Genomic DNA, 15,356 nt, shown 5'->3' on the forward strand with positions numbered 1-15,356 from the left:
TAGTCCATAAAGGCTTTGCTTATAAAATTTTGTTCAAATACTGAATGTCTTGAAAGGTTACGTAAATATTACCTTTGATCTACATAACAATAATATACTCAGCTTATAGGTCAGTCAAAAACTACTGAAAAAACTTTAATGAGTACTCCAATAATAGTGTCTCAATAATAGTCTGGCGTCGCCAATGTTATGTAATGAATTTTGAAATAAATTTAAATACTTTACGTAACTGCTTACTAGAAACAAACTTCTGGCTACTGAATTCATGCAAATCGAGTCTTTTACGAATTACTACGACTGCTTTCAGAACAAATTTAAGATTTAGTATAGGTTTAGCCTAAACCTCTGTAAACTGTTGGTTAAAACGATTCCTTTATAACGCAATATAGCAAAAGGTCGTAACGTAAAGAACATAATGTCTCCTTAAACTCTTTTACGTACATACTTACAAGCTACTATGAGATTCTACAATGTTCTACTCTAAGTTTCGTATCTTATATTTACCGTTTCAGTCCTTAAGCTAAGTAACAAAGGATAGTGTAACGTCCCTGTGTTCTAGGAATTCGTTATGAGCACAAAACCCTATCGTGAGTCAAGACTGACGCTACTTTTTCTTGTCAATAAAGGATGGGATCGAAAAAGTGCAGTGTATCCTGGTGACATTTACAACTATTACCAATCAAGAAAATTAGAAAAAATAGTGGTGGGCGCGTGCGAGGCGTACGGCGGCAGCGACGACAACGGCGCGGCGGCGTAGTGCCGCAGCCAGCGCGGCGTCCTTGCCGCGGCTAATACGCGCGAGTCACGCGAGCGGGGTCGATAGCGGCCAGCGGCCAACCTCCGCGTCAATTATTCAGCACGCGACGCGGCCACCGCCGTCGCCATCACCACGCGCCCGGACAAAGGGTGACAGCGCGCACTGCGACACCTACCAGCCCACCGCCGGCCGCCGCACCGTCTCCTCGCAAAATAAAGCCAGAAGCGACGAAAGCCAAAACGAAGCACACTTATCGAGTATCACTCCAAACCTTATCCGGTCGTGCGGGCGGTGATGAGACGCGAGCTCGCGCGCGATGGTCGCGCGTTACGTAAAGGGCGCGACGTTGCGCGTGTTTGCGCGTGTGGCGCGCTCGCGGCGTGCGCTCGGAGCGGGGTCGCGCGCGGAGTGCCGCCACACAGTTATGCAACGCGCCGCCACCGTCGCTCGGACAGGAAAATCGAACCCGAGGGGCGCGGAAACCTGCGCGCGCACCCGCATCGATACCCTCCGCCCATAGACCTACAAATGTGAGGACGCGCCGAGGGTAGGCGACCTCGCTCGCCGCAGTTCTGCGAATCCGTATCGGGCGCCATAAACGGTACCCACACACGGAAGATCCCGTCGCGCCACGTCGGTTCGTACCGGGGTAAGGGTGTGTGAGTGATAGCTCCGTCCCTGTCGTTCCGAAAAACAGTAGATTGAGTAACAATACTAGAGGTTCGAAGGTGCATGGCGCCGCGTTCGCTGCCCCGCCCGCTCGCCGGCGCCGCCGTACCGCAGCGGCTGTCCTCGCGCGCCGACACTACCCGCAATTGACATTACACCAGCGCCGCTAAAGGTTCTGGATATACTTCCGTCATCCCTATTACTTAATAAGCTCGAGTGAATACAATCCGGTCGAGTTTCATTTACTTAGGGCGTCTGTTATTAAACTTAACGATAAGTTGTTTTTGTTGCGTGAAAATTAAAGACCACTCGCTTTATAAGTGAGTTAGTGTTTATCTTACCGGTATTAACATTTTAAGTACTTAAGCATAAAAACATACTCAGTGTGAAATAAAAGATTATAAATTTATTTTATAAATACAATTTCAGATACACTATTAATCTTAATAATTAATACCGTGTTTCAATATCATAAAATGCGTATTTATAAACAACTTGTTAAGTCATATCTACTTCTGTATTTCGTTTAAACTTATATTTAATGACATATTTAATACAATAAAACCTTGATCAACTTTGTCCGCTGCTTATTAAGTAAGCCTAATAAAAGTTTGACTACTTTCTTCGAAACTTAAACTGAGACTCTTAACCTTGAGAATATTTTAAATTCGGTATCACCGTCATGAACCTTCACCGAACGCATAGTAGTACTACTAAAATGTGTAATAGACCATTTACACATTTTGAGCAAAGCATTAGCTCAACGTGGGGGTAGAATGAGATAAAGGTAAGATTAATTGAGATAATGGGACAAATCCTAGAAGCCGTAAATGCTACATACATACTACATGCATACTAGTTTTATTGACCCGAGTAAGTACTTTTTAATGGGTGAGACGATATTTGGGTCTGGTTATAAAACCACAAGATAACCAGAAGAATGGTTGTAATAATTAAATTCATAGTTTAAGTTCTGACTTTACTACTTTAACGCAAATAAGTGTGACGGTGGTGATACAGCTGTTAAACCGCAAAGAGTTATATTACAACCTTTATTATGTAACAATTAACATTTATCACCATTAACCATCAAGGCTTCAACAACTTAAAAAATATCACATAAGCCATTAAGAAAGATCATCTTTAAACTACCAGTGAAAATCCAGTGAAAACTTACGTAAAAATTGAATACAACAAACCCGCGGCGGTAATCTGACAAGTTTTATAAGGCAGTGTCGTAGAGAGTAGTACTCCCTACGAGATTACTGCTTTGAATTGCGAAACTTATTGAAAAAAATCTTATAATTCTACAATTAAAACAATTTAAAAAATCTATACATTATGAAAGTATATACGAAATGACAGTGGTTAAAGTTAAACGAAACAATAAATAACATAGACTTTATTAAAGAGTCATTAACTAGTTGTAGCCTTTTCAATTATACATTGAAGGATATTTGGCTTGTCGGATAATAGAAAGTGCACCATTAGACAGGGCCAGATTACCGCGGCTCCATTGTAATAGTCACTTCCTTACAAAATGACTTTTTATGCAGATAGCATAAAAAGTCACGCGCCAAAGATAGCGCCACGTAACGACTCGCCCCGGAAGCTTCAAATTAAAATGGCGACGGAGTGACAGTCAACTGTCAAAATGATGTTTGTTGTCAAATGTCCGCAACTTCGTTAATCGTTTCAAATTTGAAAAGTTGTTTTGCACTTCAGAGAGACACCGTTGTGACAACTGTACATATTTGATACCTCCCACGTAAGTTGTATCTTTAACATCAAATGCAAAGGAGCTTGATTCAAATATTCACATTGTCAAAATTTTTTGTATCTTTCTGAAATTTTGTTAAGTATGTAAATGTAGTTTTGTTTTTGTATCAAAATTGAGAAAGAAAAAAGTATAAAGTAAATATGAATCTTTGGAACAGTCATTTCGTGAACAGTCATTACATTTCGTGTTTTGAAGATACAGCTTATAATGTACCTAAATTTAATATACATAATGAATAAAGAATATAGGTATGTAAAACCCATGAGTAGTTCTGGGGCAGGCCACTTGGGGCGCTTTACCTATGACAAAAAATACGTAGAGTCGGCTCTCTATACCCTGTATATAATAATACTCTCTCTGTATATAATAATACTCCGACAGACCTTTCTGTGCATGCATTCATAATGTTGCCAGGTTGTCAGAACTACCACAAAATATAACGATTATATTCAACAATATTTAACATTTTATAACTTTCTCTCTCTCTAATAAAGGTATATTTTTTAAATTATTATTTTTATCATTAAATAATATAAGACATAATTTTTGTGGTTGTCATTTATTAAATAAACTTTAAAACTTAACTAGGGAAATTGCAATATCGTTTATGAAGGTAACAAATGACAGTTTCCCAAAACCGCCACATGAGCGGAAAAGTTTGTCGGATTATATTTAAATTCAAATTCAAAGAAATATCACAGATATAACAAGAGTAAATGATTACGAGAAAGAGATTCGTATCCGTATTATTTTCTATTTTTGGTTAATACCAGAGAGACTACATTTATACAACATATTTCTGTAATATATAAATATCAACAAATCAATCGGGTTTTTGTAAAATTGTTTTTGCAGCGCATTGTATAAATTCATATTCCACCACAAAAAGTAATATTACATATATTATGCGCCAAAAAATGAAAATACAAGCTACAAAATATACACATGGTGATACGAGATATGTTTTTTTAGTAAAATTGAAATATCAAATGAGCATACAGTCCTGTACCTGTGGTACGGAGTACCTGATGGTAAGTCGTCACATGGACATTCATAAAAAATAGAGATGCGCCGAATATTCGTTTGGTATTCGGTATTCGGCGTATTCGGCATCTTATTTGCTATTTGTATTCGGCCGAATTATTCGGTTCGAGTATTTCTATTTTCTTGTGTACACGACATGGTACAGGACTAAAACACAAAACTTCTTATGTAAGATTTATGTTATATTACAAGTCAAACTCAAATCCTATGAAGAATGTGTTGAATGAAGCTAATAAAATAAAGCGATTAAACTTCAAATCAACATTTGTTTTGATACCTCAAGTCAACACATTACTTAATCTAGAGTTAGTATAGTGAACATTTATTTTAAACCTTAAATCAGTATTTATTTTTAAAACTCAAATCAACATTCTAAAGTGTTAATGAACACACATAATTGACAAACTGACAATAAAAAAATGGTGAACCGAATAATTCGGCCGAATATTCGGTTCGGTAAAGGTTAAACCGAATATTATTCGGTATTCGGTTATTCGGTGAAACCACTATTCGGCGCATCTCTAATAAAAAACTACATATGACCTGTTCTACTTCTTCGCCATAGCGGACCACCTTCGGAAGCAGTGGTAGAATGTTGATATTTAAAAAGAGTTCTATATGAATCAAATGAATAAATGAGATTTGAATTTTGATTTGGTTACCAATATCCGATCACATATTGTCACTAATGATCACTAAGATGGACATCACATATGCTCATATATTTGTGAGTACTAATAATAATGTATCTTTTTTCAAAAATTCATACATAAAGAAAAAAATGTTTTTATTTGACGTTGCTTTCAAATCAAATATATTGCAGTTATGCAATAAGGAATGCATTAGGTTTAAATTCAAGTATTACATTTGAAGAAATTAAAAGACTAAGAAAATGTTCTTCAAAATTCACATTTTTCAATGTTTTTTAAATTCGATATTAGACGATACATAGGGAAAACATTTGGATAAAGCTGCATTTATACATTATTTTAAATTACATACTTTAAACAATACTGTGTTGCCTATTGATTAAATTAACCCTTAGGATTAAAACCATTTTATGTACCAAAATAATTTCGTTTGTTGTTTACAATCAAACAATTAACATTTTCAATAACTTGAAACAATACAATAGACACTACAATCTAATTCTTAATATAACCCAAACCTTATTATACTGTAAACCTAAACATAAATATGAATAAATTATTTTTTTTACCATTACCCTAACTTCCTAACCTTTACCATTAATTATTTAGAAGCTAAAATACTATTCAATGGGTGTTTTACCCTTAAAAGATTTGTATCCAGTACAACATAACATAAAACCTTGTAACAACATAAAACCAATAACCATTACTTAATATTTGTGTATATGACTATCATAACTTTGGTATTAATGATAATATCAATTCTAACTGTTCTTCTAATGTTTGCCTTCCTTTACCATTATCAATAATCAAGTCCCATTTATCAAAATCATCAAGTCCACACTCAGAAGGCACATCATCAACACCGTGTTTGAATATAAATCCTCTTTCTTTCCTAGTCCCTTCATCAGCTACTATCCGGATCAATTTGAGCAGATCTCCATAGTTTTCTTTAAACCACTGAACATCAGTTTTACGCCTCACATCACTGACAACCCATACTGGTTTATCAGCAGCTGAAATTAATGTACACACATTAGAATACTTGTATTTCACCGCCAAGATATAGTATAATATGATGAATACATTCTAATATGCTAATAACTTAAAAAATCATAGGTGCATGCATGGGATTCGAACTTAATACCCTCTAATTGTGAGGGCCAAGTTTCAACAACTAAGCTATCATTTATTTTTTCTTGAAAAATTTGCAAACTTAATCTTTTATGATTGTTAAGAGTATCTGAAATCATTTAATTTAATTAAAACATTAAAGAAAAATAAAGTGCAATCTTTTTAATTCTTCTTGTGATATTGATAAGTATTGTTTAGTTATTATTTGTTATTTAAATATCAAACCATGTAACATCATATATAGTACTTGTTTAACTAAAACATCTATAACATTTTAACAATATGCATAGCTTACTAACATTACCACAATAAGCACCAATTTAAATATTCAAATTAGAAAACACTTCACCTACAGGACCTCATGAATATATTACCATTTTTACAGGCAGCCCGACAAAAACAACCATAATCTTTGTCTCGCATCTCATCACTCCAGTTGATCATGTCTATCCGATACTGCTCCTTGTAAGGGCCGTCACTGAGAAGATTCTGAAGATCCAAATTCCTCTCCTTAGCCCAATGACTCTTAATTGGTTGTGATATTTTTATCACTTCACATTTTTCTCCCAATCTGTAATTTTGTATATGAATAATTGATGAGTTGTATCAAAACCATAATTATGAATATTATACGTAGATGTGGAATTTGATTATTCTATTATTACAAAGTACTGGAACATGAACTGATGTTTATTACATACAGACAAACTTACATCCCCAATTTAGTCCCATTGGGGATGATTTATATTAATGGGTTTTTAATGTTCAAAATAAATTGTTCACAGAAGTCCACAAGGCAGTCAGTAATAAATTTTATCAATAGTGCAATGCGTACATTGATGGAGTAATATATATTTTTTTTTATATTCAACCTAACTATAAGGCAGACGGGCTACCTGGCGAAAAGCAGTCACGGTCGCCTATGGACATTTGCAACACCAGAGGAGTCGCCAATGCATCAACAGCTTTTTAGATGATCGGCAGATTTTACGATGATAATGTTCAACCATATTTAAAAAAAAACATTGTACGTATGCAGACACATACACAGTGAAGATAAATGTTTTTATTACAAAGAACTACATTTGCACATTATAAACATGCAAATTTATTTCTAAATTATAATTACTGTATAAGTGAAACCATTTTATGGAAGAAGGCTCACAGTTATATTTTTAACTTCTATAAAAAATAACTTTAGAGCTTACATCTTACACAAGTGTTCAGTCAGATAATCTTTTCCAGATTTCCTTTTCCCACTGAACAGTAGGATCACATTTGGCATTTTGTATGAACTGAAAATCAAACACAATAAAATTTAATAATATAGAAACAGTGAAATCGAGATGAATCTGCAGAGAAAAAGTTAACTATTATACCATTCCTTAATAAATAATTTTCAATTAAGCTTCTACACATCAATTTTTATAATATTAAATTAGCAAACAAGCAATGTCCACATGATAGTAAATGGCTACTGCTACTCATGAGTACCTTCAGTCAACCTAAGATAATTAGAGTCCTACCTAAAGATGGCCCCAGATGCTGAGGACTAAGTTGGAACTTCTAAGATAAGTATATCTCTCTAACCACACCCATCAAACTGGAACACACTAGTGATTTACACTGCTGTTTAATTACACCTTAATAGGTCAGAAACAAGTGCCTCCCCTAATCTAACCATTGGTTCTACCACCTTTCAGATCTATGAACATAAGAATACTTAGGGGTAGATTGGAAACTGTCCGATATTTCGAGAATTGTTTATCAATGTATCAAAGATACTTAGATAGAATGTAAAGACATTACTGAGACTTATATCCAACTCAACTATATTAAAGTATACTAATAAAAGACCGGAAAATCAGGACACGGACATAAATTAAATAAACTGCTTTGAAAACGTTTACATACGTTCGAACCTAATACATAAATTAATATTTGGACCCACCTTAAAATGGAATTTATTATTTTAATTTTTATCTAAGAAATAAGTAATACAGATTTTAATATTATAGAAATGATAACTAAAGATATTTCTGCTTCATCACTTCGCAGTCATATTTGACAATCTTGATCTTGACATTACCATAATGTCAATTGTCACTTGTCAGTAGGCTTCTTGACATTGACATTTGACAATATTGATAATTACCATAAATACACAGTCTATAGCAGAGACATTACACTTAAAAATAATTAATTTATTAATTATCTTACCATCTAAAATTGTCAGATAAAATTAATAATTAATGAAGAAGTAAACTATAAATTAAAATAATAATATTTTATAATTATTATAAAACTCGTTACGACACAACTGCCATCTATGTAACATTTCTAATACTACAGAATGTCAGACGTAGTTAGATGTCATAATAATATCCTTGTCTCGCCACTAGATGGCATACGACTAACTGTGTAGCTGTTTTGTCCTTATTATAACCGTACTAGTTTATTTCTGGCTTCTGTTGCATTTTATTAAACTCAGGTGGATATGTATTTATTTATATTTTTTAGCTAAGTAATTTTGAAATATTATTGAGTAAATATTATTATAAAGAGTGTAACAAAAACTTATAGGTACTGTAGGATAGGGGAATTGTTAAGAAGAATATGCCCAATCTTGGTACTAGATTTTAAAGTGTTCTTAGAAAGGCAGGTACACCTAATTAATAATTTATTTAAAAATCATATCAACTCAAAGCACAAAATTTTGATTTTATAGATACCGAAATAATTTCTCTTTACGATAACTGTACTGAAATATCTGTAACAAATTTTATTGATTGATTTGATCTGTAACGATATTTTAAATTTTAGGTAGGTAGTTAAGTGAGTATTTTATCATTTATATTTAGTCAGTAGAAAGGCACACAGAATATCTCTAAAGCAATAAGTAAACAACATCTTAAGCACAAATCAGAACATTTCATTAAGATTAGTGTTGTGTCTCAACTATCTCAAGACAGTATCCGTTGATAATGAATGCATGTCTTAAATATTATACTTATTCGATAGGTAGGTAGGGGCTATATCGCATCGCCCACGCGGCGTTATTATACCCGCCATAACCATCCATAACACAACTATAAATAAAATCGTGCCGACACGAAAAAAAATGGCGTTATTTGAATGCCGACCGATAATTTAAATGTAGCAACAACCGCTTTTAGCTTACAACCTTAATTGACTTAAAAATGCTTATCAATATTCATCATCCATATAAACGTAAAATCACGCACAATGCACGCGAAATTGAACCCTATTGTGTAGAAATTCAATTTTATTTCTAGGGTCAACCACTCAAACCTGTTCCCTTTCAACGCGTGAAGTAAGTTCGAAGCACGATGCACGCTCACGACTTTCTGAACAACTCCGGACATGACATTCCACGTTTCGTTGTAGATTAGAATGGGACGGATAGCGAGCCACCCGTCGAAAAAAAACGAGACAAGCAACCACGGAGCGGTCCACGTGGACTACTTAATATCAACACAGGAGCGACGACCAATAGAAAACGGTACCACTAATGTATTTCTCACCTCCGCACTCACACCGAGGCCGGTTGTAATTTTTGAATTATTTATGGGATATTCAACTTTCCGCCGAGCGCGTAGAGTTTTAAATCTTACGCTGCGGTGAGGAGGGTCGTACGTTCAGAATGACTTAAGGAACGCCGCGGATGTTGCTCAGGCTCGTAACGACGACGGGTAGGGTAGAAAGTCGCATACAAAGCATTCTGCGGCTCTTGAATTTAAAACGATTCCCAAGAACACGGGCGCAAGTTGGTGAAGGTTGGAGGACGCCGCGGTGCAAACTGCATCGTCTCGTCACAGCGGCAGGCGCCCCCGGCCCGCCTCACCCCGGCGCACCCCAGGGCTCGCTCTCCCGCCGTTATTGTAGGTCGGTGTATAGCCGCCGTGCTGTGTGTGTACGGTGTACTGTGTACGCCTGTTCCGAGTGAACTGTTGTGCTGAGGCACGACGTTTTCATAGCTGCGAGGTGCATGCGGCCGTGCCTCTCGATGTTCGCAATATTTTGCCGTCGCAATATGCCTCTTTTTGCTTATATGCTGCGCCCGTTTGACCAGCTGAACAAAGAATTTCCAATTTAGGACTTTTTCACTTGCAACTTTTGCAAACGTATTTGGGTCAGAGCGACGTACAGAAGCTGGGTACCTACTCAAAGACAGAAAAGTTTGCGAAAACTGTTTATGCTGACTTCCATGTTTTTAGTGATCGTTTTTAGGATGAATGAACTATTACCTATTTTTCCTACATATTACCTATTATTAATACAATTTACTAGGTACATATTGTAAATACATAGTTATAACGTAACCACGTACCTACTTACTTGGTTAGGCAAAGTGTAATTACGTAGTTAATAGGGTACGTGACCTCAAGCAATAAAATAGTGAAATTTGACACAATAGCGTTATGTAGATACCTTAATACCAACTCACCAGTAAAAATAACATAGATAGGTTGTTTTGTTGAGTTTTTAAAACAAATTGAAACCCATTTTGAACAAAATGTCTTTTTAACAAACTTATGTTGAAAACAATCGAATGGAGGACATACTCAACAGGCAGAGGTCGTGTCGTGCGTGTGTCGGTGAAGCCCGGAAACGAGTTAAGCGTTCCTCTTTTTACGACACGAACGACAAAAGGGTACATTAGTGTAAATTACTGGCTGGGAGGTAAACGTCAGAATCTTCGGAGAATCGCTAAGGTGTAATATAACTAAAACAAACGAACAGTACCTAGGTACCTACCACTAAAGACTACACTACTAAAAAGTTTAACCATAGAGTTTTCTCGGATTTTGATTATTCTACGATTATACATACTAGGTACCTTGTAGCGCCATAAAACACCACATAAAAACTATAACGTACAAAAAGTAAAACATTAAAAAAAACACTGTATTTATTTTTAAAATAACTCTAGGTACCTATTTAGTTGACTATGTCGAAGTTAATAATAATCTGATAACGCCAGACTTACAGAAAACAAACATCTGTGCCTACTAGGTATTAGATTTTTTGATTGAGTTAGGTATGAATGAGTAAAAGCTGAGCTTAAGATAGCTCTAAATTTCTGCTTCGATTAGGTATAATAAATTAATAACTCTAACCAATCTGAAGGTATTGGAGAAGCGTGGTGTAGGGACTCGTAGCATTTCGTAGCAATAGGACAAAGTTGATTTCAATTAATTACCTATTAACTATTTAATTACTAAAACCAAATTACAAATGGGTAATTTTAAAGCCATATTTTTTAATCCTAAGTAGATTATTTGTAAGTAGGTACATTTTTATTTTATTCTTCACTCTAAATCTGTAGGTACCTTACTAAACCTATAAACAATTGTTGATTTAATAGATAGGTACCTAGTGAATATCTGTTAAATGATTGCGTTTGCCAACCCTTAGGTAGAGCCCGAGATATTAAAATAAACACGAGGAATCTCCGCAATCCCGGGGGATGCGCTCGCAAAATTAAAGCCAGATAACCATGACATCAAAACTTGCGGCGAGGCTTTTAGGTACATCCCTATTCGCAAGTGTGGAGAATTTATGTCTACCTATATCTTTTATGTAGGTAAATATTCGTGTATTACGTATATATAATGTAGTAATTTTTATCTAAAAGTCATTTTTTCTTAATAATTAGAAATGCATGCGGTTTTGGTAGGCAGATACCCATACAAAATTGCAAGTAACCTACCTAATCATTCTAATCCGGAAAATGAATACCTACCGTTACCTACCTAGGCAGTTCCCCACCTTCCTCTCCTTAGGGGTAAAAAAGTTTGATACTCTATTTTTATAAAGGTATTTGATCTAACTTAGCTACCTACCTATTTAGGTATTTGTATTAAATTTTAATGACTTCATGTTAAAATAAAACCTATGTCCTATCAATTGTTTTAAAGAGTAACATTTATAATAGATAGATATGTACCATAGATATGTACAACAATATTACTAAATAAGCAATTAAACTGTTTTCAAGGTCCATATTGAATACCATTACAAATACGTAACATATTCTCAATCAACGATAATGATAACACTTCAATTCGCCGCTAACTTGTTTGCATAATAGTTTACAGCGAAATTGACAACGCGCGACATAATGTATTCCACGTGATAACATGTTATCAATATGCTGCCATCCGTCACACCGCCCGGGGTGTCGGGAGCGCGGCACGCTCGCGTTATTCAGCGCAAACAAAAAGGGAATAAATGCTGGAATAAAATACTTTTAATTTCCCCGGGCGCCGCTAATCGGGCGGCGGCGATGGAGGGCGCCAAATCGTCCTTTTTATTTTACTGTATGAACGCAAATCCGGCGGGAAAACGGCCGGACGAGCGCGGGGGAAGTGCGGGGGTGCGGTCACGCGCTCGGAATTAGCGCCCCCGCCCGCGCCCCGCACTTGACCCGCGCGAGGTGTCACCGAGCACGTTACCTACCCGCAAAAAATGGGGGGTGAGCCACTGCCGTTCTAACGCCCGCTCCCGGTCAAGGGGGAACGGGCACGGGCACGGATTTTGTTTTTAATTTATTACGACTGTCTCAATAATCGTTAGGAACGCACGGATAAGTGGGTCAGTAAGTCGTGCCGATTTTATAAAGCAGCGCAATAAAAAATAAATTATTTTTAAAACATTTCGCAAGGATTCAATTTGCCTTAGATACCTACCTAAGTTTATTTTTATCTATCAACTACTTAATATCAAATTAGGTAATTCTGAGAAAAATACAATTCTTATGATTCCTCAAATACAAAACATTTAAGTTTTATGCAATTAAAATTTTAAGTTGATAAATAGGTATGTTATGTATGAAATATCTACCTAAATTAAATCTACGTAGACAGGTACCCAAAACATGAATTTATCAGTATAAAAATAGCAACAATTTATTAGCTAGCTACTGAGTTTTTACAGCGATTTATATCAGAATATATAATGTACTGTAATAACATAAATACATATTAACCTTCACGTAATCTCCAAACGTGTTTCCGGCGGGCGTCCATTTAACGAACGCGGCCACTAATTGACACGCAAAACAACCGGTGACCGCAACTACCGATATTACAGCTTCTCCGCTGAAAATGACTCATATTGTCTCATTTATAGAATTATGTCATGTTTCCTACTCGTGTATAATTAATTTTACACCACAAACATACGTAGGTAGGTATATCCCCCGTTTATAGTTGTCACGAAACTGTTTTGTTGCTGCCGGTGCGTGACCTAAGCTGAAACATGTGTCACTGTCTACTCTACGAATATTAAAATTCTGTTGTACAGATGAGGGCGACAACCCACTTTTCATATAGATAATTTTTATTATTTTTATATAGTTAGTAGGTAGGTACGTAAAATCGAGTCAAATTTAAGGAAAGCTTTCAATCGTAGCCTCAGAGGCAAACGCAAATGTAAACCTACCCTACACATCTAGGTAAGGTGTGTAGGGTTGGGTAAGTACCTATGTAAGTGGGTATTTTAAATTCAACTTTAATTACCTACATCTAAGATAATAGATAATCATATTTCATTCATTTCAACTAACACATTGCAATAGGTACGTACCTCGTAGACAATAATATTTAAGATAAGCTCACGCTATAAGTATTAGTTAATATGCGAGTCACGCACGCATGGTGTAAGCCGTTCCTACACGCATATCAATATAAAACACCTACACAATTACTTTTAATAACCATTATTATTATGGACGTCTACGCGTCATTAACAAAATGGACTCTATGAGATGTCTAAAACAGTTATAAACATTATAGGTATGGCCATTTCAATAACTTTTGTTTTACGTTAATTATGTAGCACAGTCAAGCTCGGAATTCTATATGTACAATACCTGAATGTATTGGATATTAATTTAAGCGACAAATTAACCTTTAATACGAAATATTTTTTTCTAACTAAGTAGATAATTGACGGGTAATGATGGACTCAAAGTGGCTATTACTCCTTGGTAAACATATAATTAACTCCCTCCCTCCCTCCGAAAATTGTATGAAATGAAAAAGGAGCTTATTTCAGTAAAAAAGATACATTTTGAAGCAAATCTAGTCAAAAAGTGCGCTGTTTGGTAGCTTTTTAACTTTGTGTGCTAAGGCAGACAAAGGCCAAAGCGTTTCAACTATCTAAGTCCTCGGAGACACTAACGCATCTGTGAACAATTTCAGGTAGGACAGCCGACAGTTATCTTAGGTTGATTACAGATATCCATAGGCAGCAGTAGCCTCGTACCAGCAGATGGACTGCATGCTCTTTTTCGACTTCTATACCTACATATAGCTATTTAAAAAATAGAAGAAGATTTGAAATGCTCACATAAGTTACATAGAGGCAGAACGGTACCTACCTAGGGGGAAAACTAGTTTATAAAATAAATATTTCTCCAACGTAACTGGTATAAAGCGCTACAGAATGCTTACTTCTCCATTGAGTTCGCGACATTTCTCCAATACACCACAACCGCTGGCGCTATTGTAGATCGCACTTTATGAGGTTAGGGGTAGCGGGGTAGGTAAGTCACAGCGAGTAAACATTTTAACGTGTTTACATTAGATACACACGGCGACCTACATCTATAGGAAAGAAAAAAAGAAAGAAACATTTTATTCGGATAACTACAACACAAATGAAATACTATAATAGAAAGAGACAAAAAAAAATAATATAAGACAAAAGAAAAAAAAAACAAAAACAAAAGGACAATAAAATGTACATTCAATAATTACAATAACTATTCTACTATTCCTACTTGCCACTTATGCTACTATTTCTACTTGCCACTTTCTACTTGCCGATTCCCGTTTAATGTGCTTTAAATGTTGTTGTAAACCCATCACTATCCCACTACTAGGCATGCCTTTTATAGTTAGAAGAAATTTGCACCATGGCACATCGCTGGGCAAGTGTAGATTGGTAGTCTTCAAACATCTTTAACAACGTGCCTGGGATTCAAAGCTTAAGATTCAGACCGTCAGATGAAGACACCGAGTTTCAAACCACTGGGTCTACCTAGATTAAAATTGCGTTGATGTCAATATTTGTAGCAAGATACGTGACATATACCAAGTATCTAGCAAATTGCTCACCGTAAATATAGCTACACTTGGAAAATCTGCGAAATAAGGATTAAGATATCATGTCATATCAATACCAAAATACCAATTGATATAGTATGATTAATGTTGTTCGTGTATAAAAAAGTAAACTTCCTTTTTGTATAATTTTGATAGTGCGATAAGATAAAGACAGTAAAAAGTGGAGT

General features: G+C 35.6%; 1 protein-coding gene and 1 long non-coding RNA gene across 3 annotated transcripts; both read right to left on the bottom strand.

Moving 5' to 3' along the window:
* Positions 1 to 1,814: 1,814 nt before the first annotated feature.
* LOC140749089 (uncharacterized) lies at positions 1,815 to 2,948 on the bottom strand. Its single transcript, XR_012103022.1, has 2 exons — positions 2,275 to 2,948; positions 1,815 to 2,243 (listed from the first exon to the last, which is right to left on the bottom strand). It is a non-coding gene; the product is annotated as an uncharacterized LOC140749089 (long non-coding RNA).
* A 509-nt stretch (positions 2,949 to 3,457) lies between these two features.
* Positions 3,458 to 8,118, bottom strand: Mpk (phosphomevalonate kinase). Of its 2 annotated transcripts, none has more exons than XM_073082118.1 (4): positions 7,986 to 8,118; positions 7,243 to 7,329; positions 6,409 to 6,605; positions 3,458 to 5,916 (listed from the first exon to the last, which is right to left on the bottom strand). In XM_073082118.1, the coding sequence occupies exons 2-4, from the start codon at positions 7,317 to 7,319 to the stop codon at positions 5,633 to 5,635; spliced, it is 558 nt and encodes a 185-aa protein (XP_072938219.1). In that variant the 5' UTR covers positions 7,320 to 7,329; positions 7,986 to 8,118; the 3' UTR covers positions 3,458 to 5,632. The 2 variants fall into 2 exon arrangements, with proteins under 2 accessions (XP_072938219.1, XP_072938221.1); XM_073082120.1 differs by lacking the exon at positions 7,986 to 8,118 and adding an exon at positions 7,561 to 7,830.
* Positions 8,119 to 15,356: the final 7,238 nt, after the last annotated feature.

The sequence above is a fragment of the Epargyreus clarus genome, unplaced genomic scaffold, assembly GCF_041222505.1.
Source record: "Epargyreus clarus isolate Ecla_fem2 unplaced genomic scaffold, WU_Ecla_fem_2.2 ptg000017l, whole genome shotgun sequence".
Lineage (NCBI taxonomy): Eukaryota > Metazoa > Arthropoda > Insecta > Lepidoptera > Hesperiidae > Epargyreus > Epargyreus clarus.